The following is a 13,671-nucleotide window of genomic DNA, read 5'->3' on the forward strand; positions in this document are numbered from 1 at the left end:
AATGGACATCCTTGGGAGGAAAGGCTAAAATGGTATAAAGTCTTGTAAACACAGATAGTTAATTGGCGCTCCATTGAGGAAATTCATCCAGGTAGGATGTATTGATTTGAAACACTATCCATATCTCTTGTATAACTATGGGGTGTCGATCATGTGCTACAACATGGCATCCGGAGTCCCCCCCCCATATTGTGTGCAGGCCAGTGATTGTTATTTACTTTTACTACTCTGTATGTCATTTGTCTGTTTTATTCTCACATTTAGTAAATGTATTTATTCACTTAGCCTGTGTACGCTTATTTATTGTCAAATCTTTTGAATTCACATTAAAACAACGCTCATACAGGGAAGGATGTCAGTCACAGATAAAGAATGGCCCTGGGGATCCAAGGCATAGAAAGAGCAGGAAATTCATTGAAAAAATATGCATCTGTTTAGAGCCTCCTGCTCTATATCATGTTGCTTGCAGATCAGACTGCTTACTCAATGTGACAGGTTTCCTTAAAATGGGTTTCAGGACTTTTAGAGGTGTTTCCATGAGTGTAAAATATCATTGATACTTTTACTTATCTTTTAATAATTTTACTATGCTCTCACCAGCTCTGGCCCTCTTCCAGTTACTGTATGTAGTATAAGCAACGATGTAATGCCCATGCACTAACATGACAGCCAATCCTCCTTAAAATGTATGAAGAAATTGACTACTGGGTGTTACCAATTCCCTTGTCAAAGAATGTCTCTACACTGTCTCAGTATCTAGGGACACCCCCCCAAGTGGTAAAACTTTATTTTCTAATTTTCGAAAAGTAATAACAAAGGAACGTCACAACACAGAGTTCTAAGACATTATGCTTGAGCATTGTTATTTTATAGGGAACACAAGAATTTAGTAAAACTGATTTGTCAGGAGGGATAACAGGTCCGCTTTGAAGGGGTTTTCCGAAACTATAATATTCATGACCTGTCCTCCATCAATAACTGATTGGGGGTCTAAGTGCGGGCACCCCACCGATCAACTGTTTGAAGAGGTCACAGTGCTGCAGCCTCCTTGCAGCATACCAAGCACATTGTATACTGGCTGTTCTTGGTATTGCAGCCCAGGACCATTCTCTTGAATGGGACTGTGCTGTGACCAATGAAGGTGATGTCACTGGCCTAGGAGGGGACTGCGGTGCTCACTGGAGCACCGCAGTCTCTTCAAACAGCTGATCGATGGAGATGTTGGGACTCAGACCAATCAAATATTGATGACATTCTGAAGAGAGGGTGTACTGAGCACTTTGACCCCATAAGCGTTTTACGGAGTTTGAAAGTTTCATTTCTTCTTATAAAATGTTGCTTTAGCAGGGGGTAGCAGGAGAAAAAGCACCCCATAATTTGTTACCCACTTTTTCCTAAAATCGGCAACAGCACAGATTTTGATGGATTGGTTTACAGGTGCCACTGGTTTATATTATTTTTAGTGATTGTCTTTTAAGTAGGGTATCATTTTTTGTGGGATGAGATGACGGTTTGATTGGTACCATTTTGGGGTACATAAGACTTTTTGATCGCTTGGTGTTACACTTTTTGTGACGCAAGGTGACAAAAAAATTGCAACGTTTTTATTTTATTTTTACAGCATTCACCTGAGGGGGCATATAATGTGATATTTTTATAGAGCAGGTTGCGTCTATTTTTTTCGTCCCACTCTGGGACTTCAACTTTTGGGGGTCTGATCCCCTGTACAGTGCATTACAATACATCTGTATTGCAATGCATTGGCTGTAAGTTAATTACACACTGTAATACAGCACCCTGATCAGCACCCCGTACTTGTATGGCGCTGGGATTTAAAACACAGTTCCCAGGGCCGTATATATACAGCACTGGTATCCTACAAGTTAAAGATATCCTTAAATCACCGTAGTGTTAAATTACATGGTACCTATTCTTTGTTAACGAGTCAGAATTGGAACTCGCTGTACAATTCATTGTTAGGAATATAAAGCAACAGTTCACAAAGTTTATGCAGTGACTAATACACCAGAACATCTGAGTTTGGAATATGGTCTGTAAAATACAATACGTTACCTGTAAAACACTAATTGGCGTTGGTAAGGTGGGGAGACATGTAGCTGAAAGGATGCGAATAACCATTGGATTGAGATCATGTCTTTGCTGATCGGACAGTAATGGAGTGTTTAGGGCCAAAGTCACATAACAGTCTAATATATGATATGAGCACTCCTGCAGACGACTGATGACTGACAGATCTCCTGAGAAAAAGGACATTATGTAACGTTATTTACTGGTAAACAAATGCAACCATTATTCACATTTCAAACCTACTATCAATGGCCGAGTCACCACTGAACATTTTACGGCAGATGTCTCCAGCTTTGGTGCTACTTGATTTGCTTTATTTTCCAGTAGCAGGATTTAATTATTCAGTATGCATTTGCCTGGGCCTAGACACTGTAATCCAGTCCTGACAATTAAAGGGGTATTCTGTTATTGGATAGAGGATAAGCATTAGATTGGTAGGGGGTCCTGCCGCTGGGACCTCCAGCAATCTTGACAATGGGGACTTGAACCCCAAAGGGCCCACAAATCGGCATGCACACTGCTCCTTTATTCATCTCTATAGGACCTTCTGGAAATAGCAGAGCACTGTACTCTTCTATGTCTGGTAGTTCCATACACATGAACTGATCACAAGATTTGGGCCCCCTGTGACCGCAGTTTGAATGGAGCTGTGCCTCTCCATTCAAATTATATGGGAGTGTCAGAAACAGCAGAGTCCTGACCCTGCAGCTTAACTGCAATGGGGGCCACTGGATCCCTTAGTCATGGGATTGGTGGACTCCAGCTGTCAGACGCCCACCAATCAGACACTTATCACCTACCCTGTGGATAGGCAATAAGCTGTCATTCGGGAACCACCCCTGCTGCAGTATGCATCCACAGAACTAATTAGAGCATGTAACTACAATATATGTACTGTTCTACACTTACTGCACATTAAAGAGCTTCTCCAGGAAAGAAAAAAATGGAAATACTGAAAAGCATGTTATTATAAATAAACTTATAAAGGTCTTTAATTATCGATAATGGCTCGTTTTGTTTAGGGGACAATCTGTGAAATAGTCAAAATGGCCACTGTCATATTTATGAGCATGTAATCCGTCCTCCTAATGACACTGCAGGACGGCCTGTGTGACAAAGCAGAGCACAGAGCCCTATGTAAAGTCTGCCGGTATCAGTTACTATTGAGTAAACTGCAGGCAGCGTCAGAGCAGGAGGAGCTGAGCAGACGGATATCTAGTTTTGTGAGAAAAGATTGAATAAAACTTGTAATTTATAAATTTAAATCTCTGCATTTTCTGTCTTCAGTTGTACATGGAGGAAGTGTTCTCAATGATTGATAGCACTCCCTATCTATCACCGCATTTCCGTTATTCTGATCCATTATAGGAGGAGAACAATCAAAATAACAGAAGTGCTGTATTTGGCAAAACAGTAACTGACCCGGATGGAGCTGAACAGACTCCACTGACTACAATGGATTCCGTTCAGTTTTTGTTTAGGAACTTGTTTTTTTTTACTGGACAAAAAAAGTCTTGCATGCCACAGATGTCCTGAGCTGAGCCTCCAACCCAGATGTGAACAAGCCTATAGCTGTCAGTCACTCATAGCTGTACATGGGACGGTTTTAAGTAAAAAAAAAAAAAAAAAAAGCAGAGATATAAATGTATACATTCTAAGTTTTACTAATCTTTTCCCACTGAACTATACAGGTGAAACTCGAAAAATTTGAATATTGTGCAAAGTTCATTTATTTCAGTAATGCAACTTAAAAGGTGAAACTAACATATGAGATAGACTCATTACATGCAAAGCGAGATATTTCAAGCCTTTATTTGTTATCATTTGGATGATTATGTCTTACAGCTTATGAAACCCCAAAGTCTCAATTTTGAGGTCCCCTTTGCTCAGGGGGTATGGATTAATTAGCTGACTAGAGTGTGACACTTTGAGCCTAGAATATTGGACCTTTTTACAAAATTCTAATTTTAAGCTGCATTAATGCAATTCCTTTTAATTTGCGTTACTGAAATAAATTGACTTTTGGAATCTGTCACCCCGATTTTGGATCATTTTCTACAGTAATACATACTCCAGATCACTCTTTTTATTTTCTTACTGCCCCCACGTTCCCCCTCTGTCAGCTCTCTAAGCTGCATTGCAATACATTGTCAGGTCAATAATAGGGTCGAGCATCCCATCTGGCTCTGTAATCTATGCACAGTAGATCTGCTTTTGCTTCCCCAACATTGCAGATCCCTGTTAAGCATGTGCTGATGACTTCCTCCTCCACCTGAACAAAGGCAAGTGCCCCCTCTTCTGGGTGGAGGATGATGTCATCTGCGTTGCTGGGGAAGCAGAGGCAGATCTGCTGCGCATGTGCTGAAGTGTAATCTATGGCGCAGGATTACAGGACCAGAAGAAATGTCTGTCCCTGTCGATCAAGAAGAGGGAGGAGCGGCCATCAGTACAGAGCGGAGGAGTTCTGGTGCTTCGTAGGGAAAAGTGCCCCCCCCCCCCTCCATGCACTGAAGGCCTAATTTAAGTATTAATAAAAAGTGAAAAACCTATGTGAATGGCACGATCAATCTGCCACCCAGGCCACCACTGCGTCTCCCTGTCTCGCGGATCAAAACATCCGGCGTCAGGGGGGTGGAGCCAATAGCAGGCCACGAAGGGGACAGGCCTCTCTAGCGTCTCCCGCAATGCTAGGGAGGCTCATCCTCATCTCGGCCTGCTATTGGCTGCTCCACCATCGGTAGATGTTTTGATCTGAGCGACGAGGAGATGCAGCCGTGCAGGGATCCGGAGCTACGTAGGTGTCGGGGAGAAGGTAAGTATAATGTATATGAGGGGCCCAGGTATTTGGGGGGGGTCATTATAGGGGTTGGATAACTCTTTTAAAAGAGGACCTATCTGTCCATGTTGTAGAAACCACATGTAAATTTAATGCCAGCAAGCCGACATGGTACAAACTGGATAGAATATATCTGCTTAACAAACACCTTACACAATGAGGATGAAACTGAACAAGTAAAAGCCGCACATTCAGCACTGCTATGTAACAAGACAATTTACATTCTCTGCACTGGGGAACCAGCTATTATGTATTATTCAGGTTCCAAAATTTTGTGATATTTTTACGAGTCCGGTATTACAAGTAACATACAGTGGAACTGAGAATCCCACTGATCTTTCAGATGATTGAAAATAATTCTCAAAGAATAGTACATATTTCCAGGGAGATATGACAGCTTGGAATAAAGATGGCCCATAGTGCGGCGTCAGCCTCAATGCTGGTCTCACTTCTTATGATAATACAATGTCTGAGTAGAAACTTGGCGGATACGACTTATTCTATCAGATAAAGGGGTTGTCCGAGTTTTGCGGATACACGGAGCCGCGGATCCGCAAAACACGGTCAGCCGCAATGTGCGTTCCGCATTTTGCGGACCGCACATTGCCGGCACTATAGAATATGCCTATTTTTGTCCGCAATTGCGGACAAGAATAGGACATGTTCTATTTTTTTCGGGAACCAAATTGCGGACCCGGAAGTGCGGGTCCGCAATTCCGTGTGCCGGGCAGCACATCGTGCTGCCCCATAGGAATGAATGGGTCCGCAATTCCGTTCCGCAAAATGCGGAACAAAATTGCGGACGTGTGAATGGAGCCTTAGGGCTCATTCAGACGGCCGTATGCTGTCCGCAAAAATACTGAATTCTATCCGTTTTTTTGCGGATCCGCAAAAAAACGAATCCGCAAAAAAAAGGATAGCATTCAGTATTTTTGCGGACCCATAGACTTCAATAGGGTCATGTCCTGATTTTCACGGACAAGTATAGGACGTGTTTCATTTGATTTGCGGAACCATGGAATAGAAAAGGGCCCCATAGAAGTGAATGGGTCAGCATCTAATCCACAAAAAAAACGGATCTGCATTTTTGCGTATAGCATACAGCCGTCTGAATGAGCCCTAAATCTGATGGTCAGCAATATATACATAAACTAAGCAAATTTTAGGCAAAAAAGTTCCATTTCCTCATTTCCCTGGTTCTCTTCTGGCCCTTTGTTTACCTGCAATAACAACAATCTCTGAGGTTTTCCTCATGAATATTTGTGCAGCTCCCCCTGCTCTGAAAAGGGAGTGAATAAAAGTGCTGCCCTGAGTGACATGTCTGACCGCTGGGATACTCAGCAACATGTTGTATGTGTAGGACTACAAGTCCCAGCTGTATAATGACACTGCTGATACACACAGGATCTTCCCGCTACCTGCTCTTGTGCAATGCTCTGCAGAACTCCTACAGTCTGTCAGCTCTGTGTCTGCAGGGTGAGGAGGGAAGATCCTGTGTCTCTTCACTGCCTGCAGCTGCTCACCAAAGCCTCCAGCCCTCTCTGCTGCTGAAGGGGTTAATCTTTCCTGAAGTATCCAGTAAGAGGGAGACAAAAAGGGGAGACAGCAGCTGTGGTATTTTGGTGTCAGCAGTGCAGGGGGCGTGGCCAGCACAGTGACGTCTGGTGTACAGACACATATCTGATCTCTCAGGCTTGTGCACAAAACATCATCAGAGCAGGGAGAGAAGCTGACATCACAGGTCATGTGACCCTCACTGAAATCTGAGAAAGCAGCAACTGCAGATAAAGGAAGTGAATTGTAAAGCCTTTACATTTGCCTAATAAGAAACATACAAAGAACAAAAAAATAACTCAGACAACCCCTTTAATTGTATGTTGACATAGCCGAAGCAGGAACGGGCCTATAATTAATAGGCCAATCTTGGGCAACAATATTATAGTAGCAAAATGGTGAAGCTACAATAAAAACACTAGTTAGGGGTCCAAAAAGAGAAAAAAAAAAAGCATTTTGGTTTCTTCTGCTTTTGGTTATGATAATGCAACAATATTTATTTGTTTATTTCATTTGTACAATGCAACAGTACAAATGTGTAAGGGTACTTTCACACTAGAGTTATTCTTTTCCGGCATCGAGTTCCATCCTAGGGGCTCAATACCGGAAAAGAACTGATCAGTTTTATCCTAATGCATTCTGAATGGAGAGCAATCCGTTCAGGATGCATCAGGATGTCTTCAGTTCAGTCTTTTTGCCTTTTTAGGACAGAGATAATACCGCAGCATGCTACAGTTTTATCTCCGTCCAAAATTCCGGAACACCTGCCGGAATGCCAGATTCGTCATTTTTTTCCCATTGAAATGCATTAATGCCGGATCCGGCTCCGAGTCTTCCGGAAAAATGGATCCGGCATCCTGATGACACCGGAGAGACAGATCCGGCATTTCAATGCATTTGTCATACGGAAGAGGATCCTGATCCGTCTGACAAATGCCATTAGTTTGCATATGTTTTGACGGAACCGGCAAGCAGTTCCGGCGACGGAACTGCCTGCCGGAATCCTCTGCTGCCGCAAGTGTGAAAGTACCTTAAAATCATAGCGCTAACAAAAAAAATAGCACATACCCTATATGGAATTTTTTTCCAGCTTCCTTTTACATCACATGCAATATTAAATGGTACCATTATAACGTAAAAATAAATAAATAAAATGAACGTAAAAATAAAAAAAGCTACGGCTTCGGGAAGGCAGAGAGTAAAAAAGAAAAACATGGAACAGTTTTGGTGGATTAAATTCTTCAATTTATTGTTTACTACTGTAACATATTGCCGACACAGCCGACACCCAAAACCAAAATACCACAGCTGCAGGGAATGTGAACAGTATGATGAGGCACTTCAGGTGCACAGTATTTTTAGGGTTTGTATAATCTCATGCTATTCAGCCACTTTTGAGCTGCTTTTCCACAATACATCAGCCACTGTCTACACTTACCCGCAAGGAGCGGCATGAAATCAATGCTCAAAGTCAAGCACTTCCTTTCTCCTTGAGGTATTCGAGCGCTTGCCGTGTTTTCATACCTCTCTGTCTCCGATTTTTTCCTGACTGGGGAAATAATGGAATAAATATGTAATGAAATACAGTAGTTTCCGAAAAAACAACATCCATTAAGTTAGTCTGTGTAAAGACGACTGGCTATAATTGCTGAATATCAAATTACAGAACAGATGCCACACTGAGCCTGCTCTCATTATGCAAGGTTCACAAGATCCAAAATTACCGCACTGCTTTCGCAGCACAAAAACAACAGGGTCGTTGCCTGTGCTATGCAAATGCCACACTGTGTTTTTTTTTTTTTTAAGCAGATAATTTTTTATTAACAATTTTACAAAATACAAACAAAAACAAGAAATAAATACAAGGAGGAGATATCCACACATAAAAATCTGATGTTCAGACAATAAGCAATTCTTTAAACACATTTGATTGCCATGTTACAATAGTGGATACATTAAGCAAAAATATACCCTTTCAAATGTATCTCAACATATAAATAACAGTGATGGTCAGTTCGCAGTGCTCGCCTGCGAACACATGCAGGCTGCCATCTTGACTCACAAGTCCGGCGATGCACAGGTCCTTACCTGTTCCTGTGCGCGAGCCGGTCTGAAATAAAATGCGGTCACCGGGAGCAGGCAGTTCCGAGAACAGCCCGGTGAAGGCCCCCGGCGGCTGTTCTCGGAACTGCCTGCTCCCGGTGACCGCATTTGATTTCAGACCGACTCACGCACAGGCACAGGTAAGGGCTTACCTGTGCATCGCCGGACTTGTGAGTCAAGATGGCAGGTCGCATGTGTTTGCCAGTTTGCAGGTCGCGGGCGAACACTGCAAACTGGCCATCACTGATAATAACCCCCCCCCCGCAGCGATGAGACGGGCACAACACATCTAACATCAATGCCCCTGGTCAGGATGCAAAGAACCAGAGCCCACACTCTATATATGGCCTTATCCCCTGCCTTTTCACACGACTCCTCCATCCCAGGACCTCCATCAGAATTGACATTCCGCATCCTGGTCGCTTGTATATGTAACCTCAGATACCACGCCTATCTCCAAAATCTCTCCTTCCAACACCTCCAAGGCAGTCATATGCCAAACTATGCCTCATTATTCCTATACGATAACCATTTATCCCAGATCTTATCGAACCTAGCACACGGTGGTTTTTAATGGCAGTTTAATTAGTTAACGCCGGCAGTATGCTCTGAGATCTGTGCGTTTTTTTTTTTGCCACCTTCAGTAACCAGGACTCTTAGAATATAATTTACTACAATGAAACAACTGGCTGATGTAATACCCTGAGGTTTTTATTTCAGGGTCTCAGTGAAGCTTCATAAACTTTATATATGTCACTTTCACAGCTATAACATCTGCACATACACAGTCGAGTCCCATTATTATGACCACCAGCTAATATCAAGACTAACCACCGTGTGCAGCACGGACAGCAGCTAGCCGGGCTGGAAGTGACTCTATAAGGTCCTGGTACTAGGTTGTCACAGATATCTGGAGCCACGCTGACTGCACTGCATCCCTCAGCTACTGGAGGAGGGGTGGAGGAGGATCCATAGAGCGAACATGACCATTCAGGTGGTCCCACAGCTGTTCAATTGGGTTCAAAAACAAAAATAATCCACAGAAAAAACTAAGATAAAAACATCCTGCACAATATGATATACAAATGTGCGGATGTCCCTGGCCATATTATTGAAGAAAACCACAGAAATAGGATAATAATGCACTTAGTAAAGTAGATGCAAACATTATACATGGAAAAAGACGTTGTCCATGTATAATGTTTGCATCTACTTTACTAAGTGCATTATTATCCTATTTCTGTGGTTTTCTTCAATTGGGTTCAAGTCTGAGGAGTTAGGGACCCAGGGTAGTATTTGGAAGCCTTGGTCATGCTCTTCCTACCAATGAATGGACATTTCTAGCAGTGTGACATGTCGCATTGTCTTTCTGCCCCATCCACCCCAGGGAAGACATTCAGCATGTATGGGTGTATGTGATCTGCAAGGATGGAGTCATACCCAAATTGGTTGAGAGTGCCTTCCACATGCATGAGTGGTCCCAGAGAATGCCATGAAAACATTATCCATACCATAACACTCCCACCAACAGCTTTGTAGTTTATTTATGCAAAGAGAAAAAGCCATACACACAGACAAGTGTCTATGCATTTCATTACATGAGTAAGGGTCTGTATAAGATGACCTGAAATGCGTAGACGCTGTTGTCAGTGTGTATGGCTTTTTGCATTTTTGCATAAACTACAGATTTTTATGGAGGCTGGATTTCTCCATATTTTTGTGCAACGCTTTGTTGGATTTGTTTTCTTATGTATGTTTATCCCAAAATGCATAATATGCAATTTATATGTACCTCATGCCCACTCTAAAAGCTTCACATTTTCAGAAAAATGAATCAAACAGGGGATCTAAAAGGTGTTTTCCAATTTCAATGTGTTTTTAAATAATCTCCCCAACCAAGGAAACCTGTCAAGGGAAGCATACTTACCTGCTCTGCAAGGCTATGTTAAGGCTTTATTTGGGGATACGTCACTGCTGCAGCCATCCATTGGCTGCAGTGGTGCATGTAACTCACACCTGTGCAGTAAGTTTATATGCAAGGACCAAAGCACAGTAAAGACAGAGTCAAAACCAAGCATTTGGTAGCAGGTAAGTATGCTTCCTTTGACAAGTTCCAATGGGTCGGAGTAATTTAAAATACAAACTGAAGTTAGAAAACCCCTTTAAAGCTACATAGCTACAGTATAATAAAGATATGGAGGGATTTGGAGATTCTTGACGTAATGATCAGCAGGGGAGCTCATGTGGATATGTGTCCACTTTCTGCTTAAGCAGAAATACTCTGTAAAATACAGCTGTGGAGACTTTCTATACATGTACCTTCATATGGGATAACTGTATCAGAGTGCTTCAGATGGTGCAGAACACCATGTTCTCCCTTGGATGATGATGCTTCTAGTTTCTGATCTTTTGAAGATTGTATGTTCGATTGGAGTCCCTGTAAATTGACTTTCATGTCTGCCGAGCTCTTTGCCGATTTCTTCTTTCCAGTCTGTCCTGCTGGCGATTTTTCACACTGAGCCACGACGGATAAGCCAGTATTAGACATCTCTAACCTGTCAAAAAGATCAATAAGAGATACTAGCGACTAGGGAGGCAGATCATGCCAATGCATGTCATCTTGTATAGTTGCAACTTGTAATAACTTGTCAAAAAATATTACGGCAAACAGCTTTTACATCATAAATATATTATATGCCGTCTGTATTTATAATTTATTATATTCCAGTCATAGTTATGATACTGTACAAGTTCATCACAGATTGAGTGGAGTGAGCCAGACACAAGGATCCCCACACCAATACCAAAAAAATGGTGTCAAATAAAATAGGGACCCATCTCATCTGAGAGGTTAGTCCAGGGATCAGCAACCTCTGTGACTCCAGCTGTGGTGAAACCACAACTCCCAGCATGCTCTATTCACTTCTATGGGAGATCTGAGAACAGACAAGCGAGCATGCTGGGAGTCGTACTTTCGCCACAGCTGGAGTGCCGAACGTTGCAGACCCCTGGGTCTCTCTGCCCTCTGATTGGCACCCCACATACACAATTGCAAGGTGCCAAGTACTATAAATGATTTGTTCTAAGAACTCATACTACAGCGGCAGGCTTTTTGAAGAGCCTCTGTTTATCACTTTGACAAATAAAATCTGTGTGCCCCTGAGTTTTGTGGGCATCTTTTTCCCAATTTGCTGCCCTTGTTCCCGTGATATGTCTACCCTGTGTTTTGGCACCCTAGATGCTAATACACTGCAGATTCCCAACAGTGATTTTTCGGAGGTGGAGTGGGCATGTTCGCCCTGACGCTAACCCTTCATTGCATGGTCTAGTGAGATATGATAGCAAAGAGTTTATTCCATGCATCACCAACAAAAACTTTAGATGGAAGCAGAAGGCAGACAACATCACGGCAAGCTGTAAAATCCCCTTAGCAACAATCATCAGCAATGCATCTTGAAAGCTCATGCGGCAGGTCGGTCTGACACGGTCTATAATGATTGTGCTGCATCAGAGCGAACATGCCCACTACACCTTGGGAGAATACCCATGGTTGCAGTTCTGCTGGCAAACCACAGTGGATTAAGATATAGGGCACCAAAACAAAGGGGGCACATATCACAAGACGGGAATGGGGGCGGTAGCGCAGATTGAAAAAAAAACCAACAACACAATAATCAGAAAGAAATGCAGTTCAATATGCAGGTAGCATGTTAAACCAAACTTGGTGTAGGTAGAGGGGTTGGCCGGTTGAGAAAACTGCTACCTTTTGACTGAAGTGTCCAGCTCCAGGTCCAACATGCTAGGTTCTGGGAATATGGCAGGTGGAAATTTCTCAAGTTTTGCACGCTTCAGGGCTGTTAAAATAAATGACAAAAAGTACATTAAATCATAATTTGGAGGGATACATTAACATCCGTCAGGGAATTCCAATGCCATAGAAAAGTGAAACACAAGAGACAAACCTTTGTTTAATGAATACTGGTTTCAAACCACTAAACCACCAGCATGGTGTTATGCAGCTGAGATTTAGGATGCCAAACCTGCCCACAGCAAACCTTGACGTCGCTGCAAAGAACAGTAGATGAGAAACAAAACTAAGGCTCATGCACACAAAAGTATTTTTTGTCCGCATCCGGTACGCAATTTTTGTGGGTCCGATGCGGACCAATTCACTTAAATGGGGCAGCAAAAGATGTAGATAGCACATCTTGTGCTGTCCGCATCCATATGTCTGTTCCGTGGCACCTGCAATAAAATAGAACATGTCCTATTCTTGTCTGCATTAAGGACAAGGATAGGACTGTTCCGTTACGGTCCACATGTTCCCTTCCACAAAATGCACATGGCTGGAATCTGCAATTTGCAGACTGCAAAACAGGCTACAGTCGTGTGCATGAGTCCTTACTGGGAAAGAGTCCAGATCCTTGGCTTCACTGGCGCAGTATGCCTGCACCCAATGCCACTGGAGAAGAGTCCCATTCGGTTTTCATTCCTTCATTCACACAATAACCTAAGTAATTGACTTTTAAAATGGAAAACCACTTTAAAACTTAAAACCAAACTCGGCTTCGGTTCAGACTAGTACCTCGGAACTGAAGCCGAGTTCGGTTTCACGTTTTATAGTGGTTTTCCACTTTAAAAATCAATTACCAAAGTTATTCAATTAAGTCTTGTACGACTTTGTGAATAACTAACTTCAGCTCTTCGGTACTTCTGTATCGCTACTGTGAAAGAGGCCTTAGTGTTTGTGGGCACAGATGGGTTTGCTGTGGGCAGGTTTGGGACCATAAATCCCAGCTGCATAACACCAAGTTAGTGGTTTAGTCACCCCAAACCAGGTGACAGGTTCCTGTTAAGATTAAGTACTCAGATGACTTTCTAGTAAAATAACGGGAACACAATCTAAAGGAAAGACAATGAAATTACCCAGGATCCCATATTTGCAGAAATGTAAATATTCAGATTTTAGGGCAAATACTTTTTAAGAATTAAGTGGTTGGCTCAGAACAGATATTGGTGACATATAGCAGAGTCAGGCACTATAGTCAATAGCTTTTCAAGCATCACTTCCACTTCATTCTAGTGATCTG

At 42.5% G+C, this 13,671-nt stretch overlaps 1 protein-coding gene across 1 annotated transcript in view; it reads right to left on the minus strand.

Moving 5' to 3' along the window:
* The window catches only part of CFAP92 (cilia and flagella associated protein 92 (putative)), a 135,372-nt gene that overhangs the window by 48,171 nt on the left and 73,530 nt on the right, over positions 1-13,671 (minus strand). The window contains exons 5-8 of the mRNA XM_040408789.1: positions 12,345-12,435; positions 10,901-11,136; positions 7,917-8,027; positions 2,069-2,258 (exon numbers count right to left, since the gene is read on the minus strand). Coding sequence (XP_040264723.1) covers positions 2,069-2,258; positions 7,917-8,027; positions 10,901-11,136; positions 12,345-12,435 — 628 coding nt within the window. The remainder of the gene's footprint in view (positions 1-2,068; positions 2,259-7,916; positions 8,028-10,900; positions 11,137-12,344; positions 12,436-13,671) is intronic.

The sequence above is a fragment of the Bufo bufo genome, chromosome 9, assembly GCF_905171765.1.
Source record: "Bufo bufo chromosome 9, aBufBuf1.1, whole genome shotgun sequence".
Lineage (NCBI taxonomy): Eukaryota > Metazoa > Chordata > Amphibia > Anura > Bufonidae > Bufo > Bufo bufo.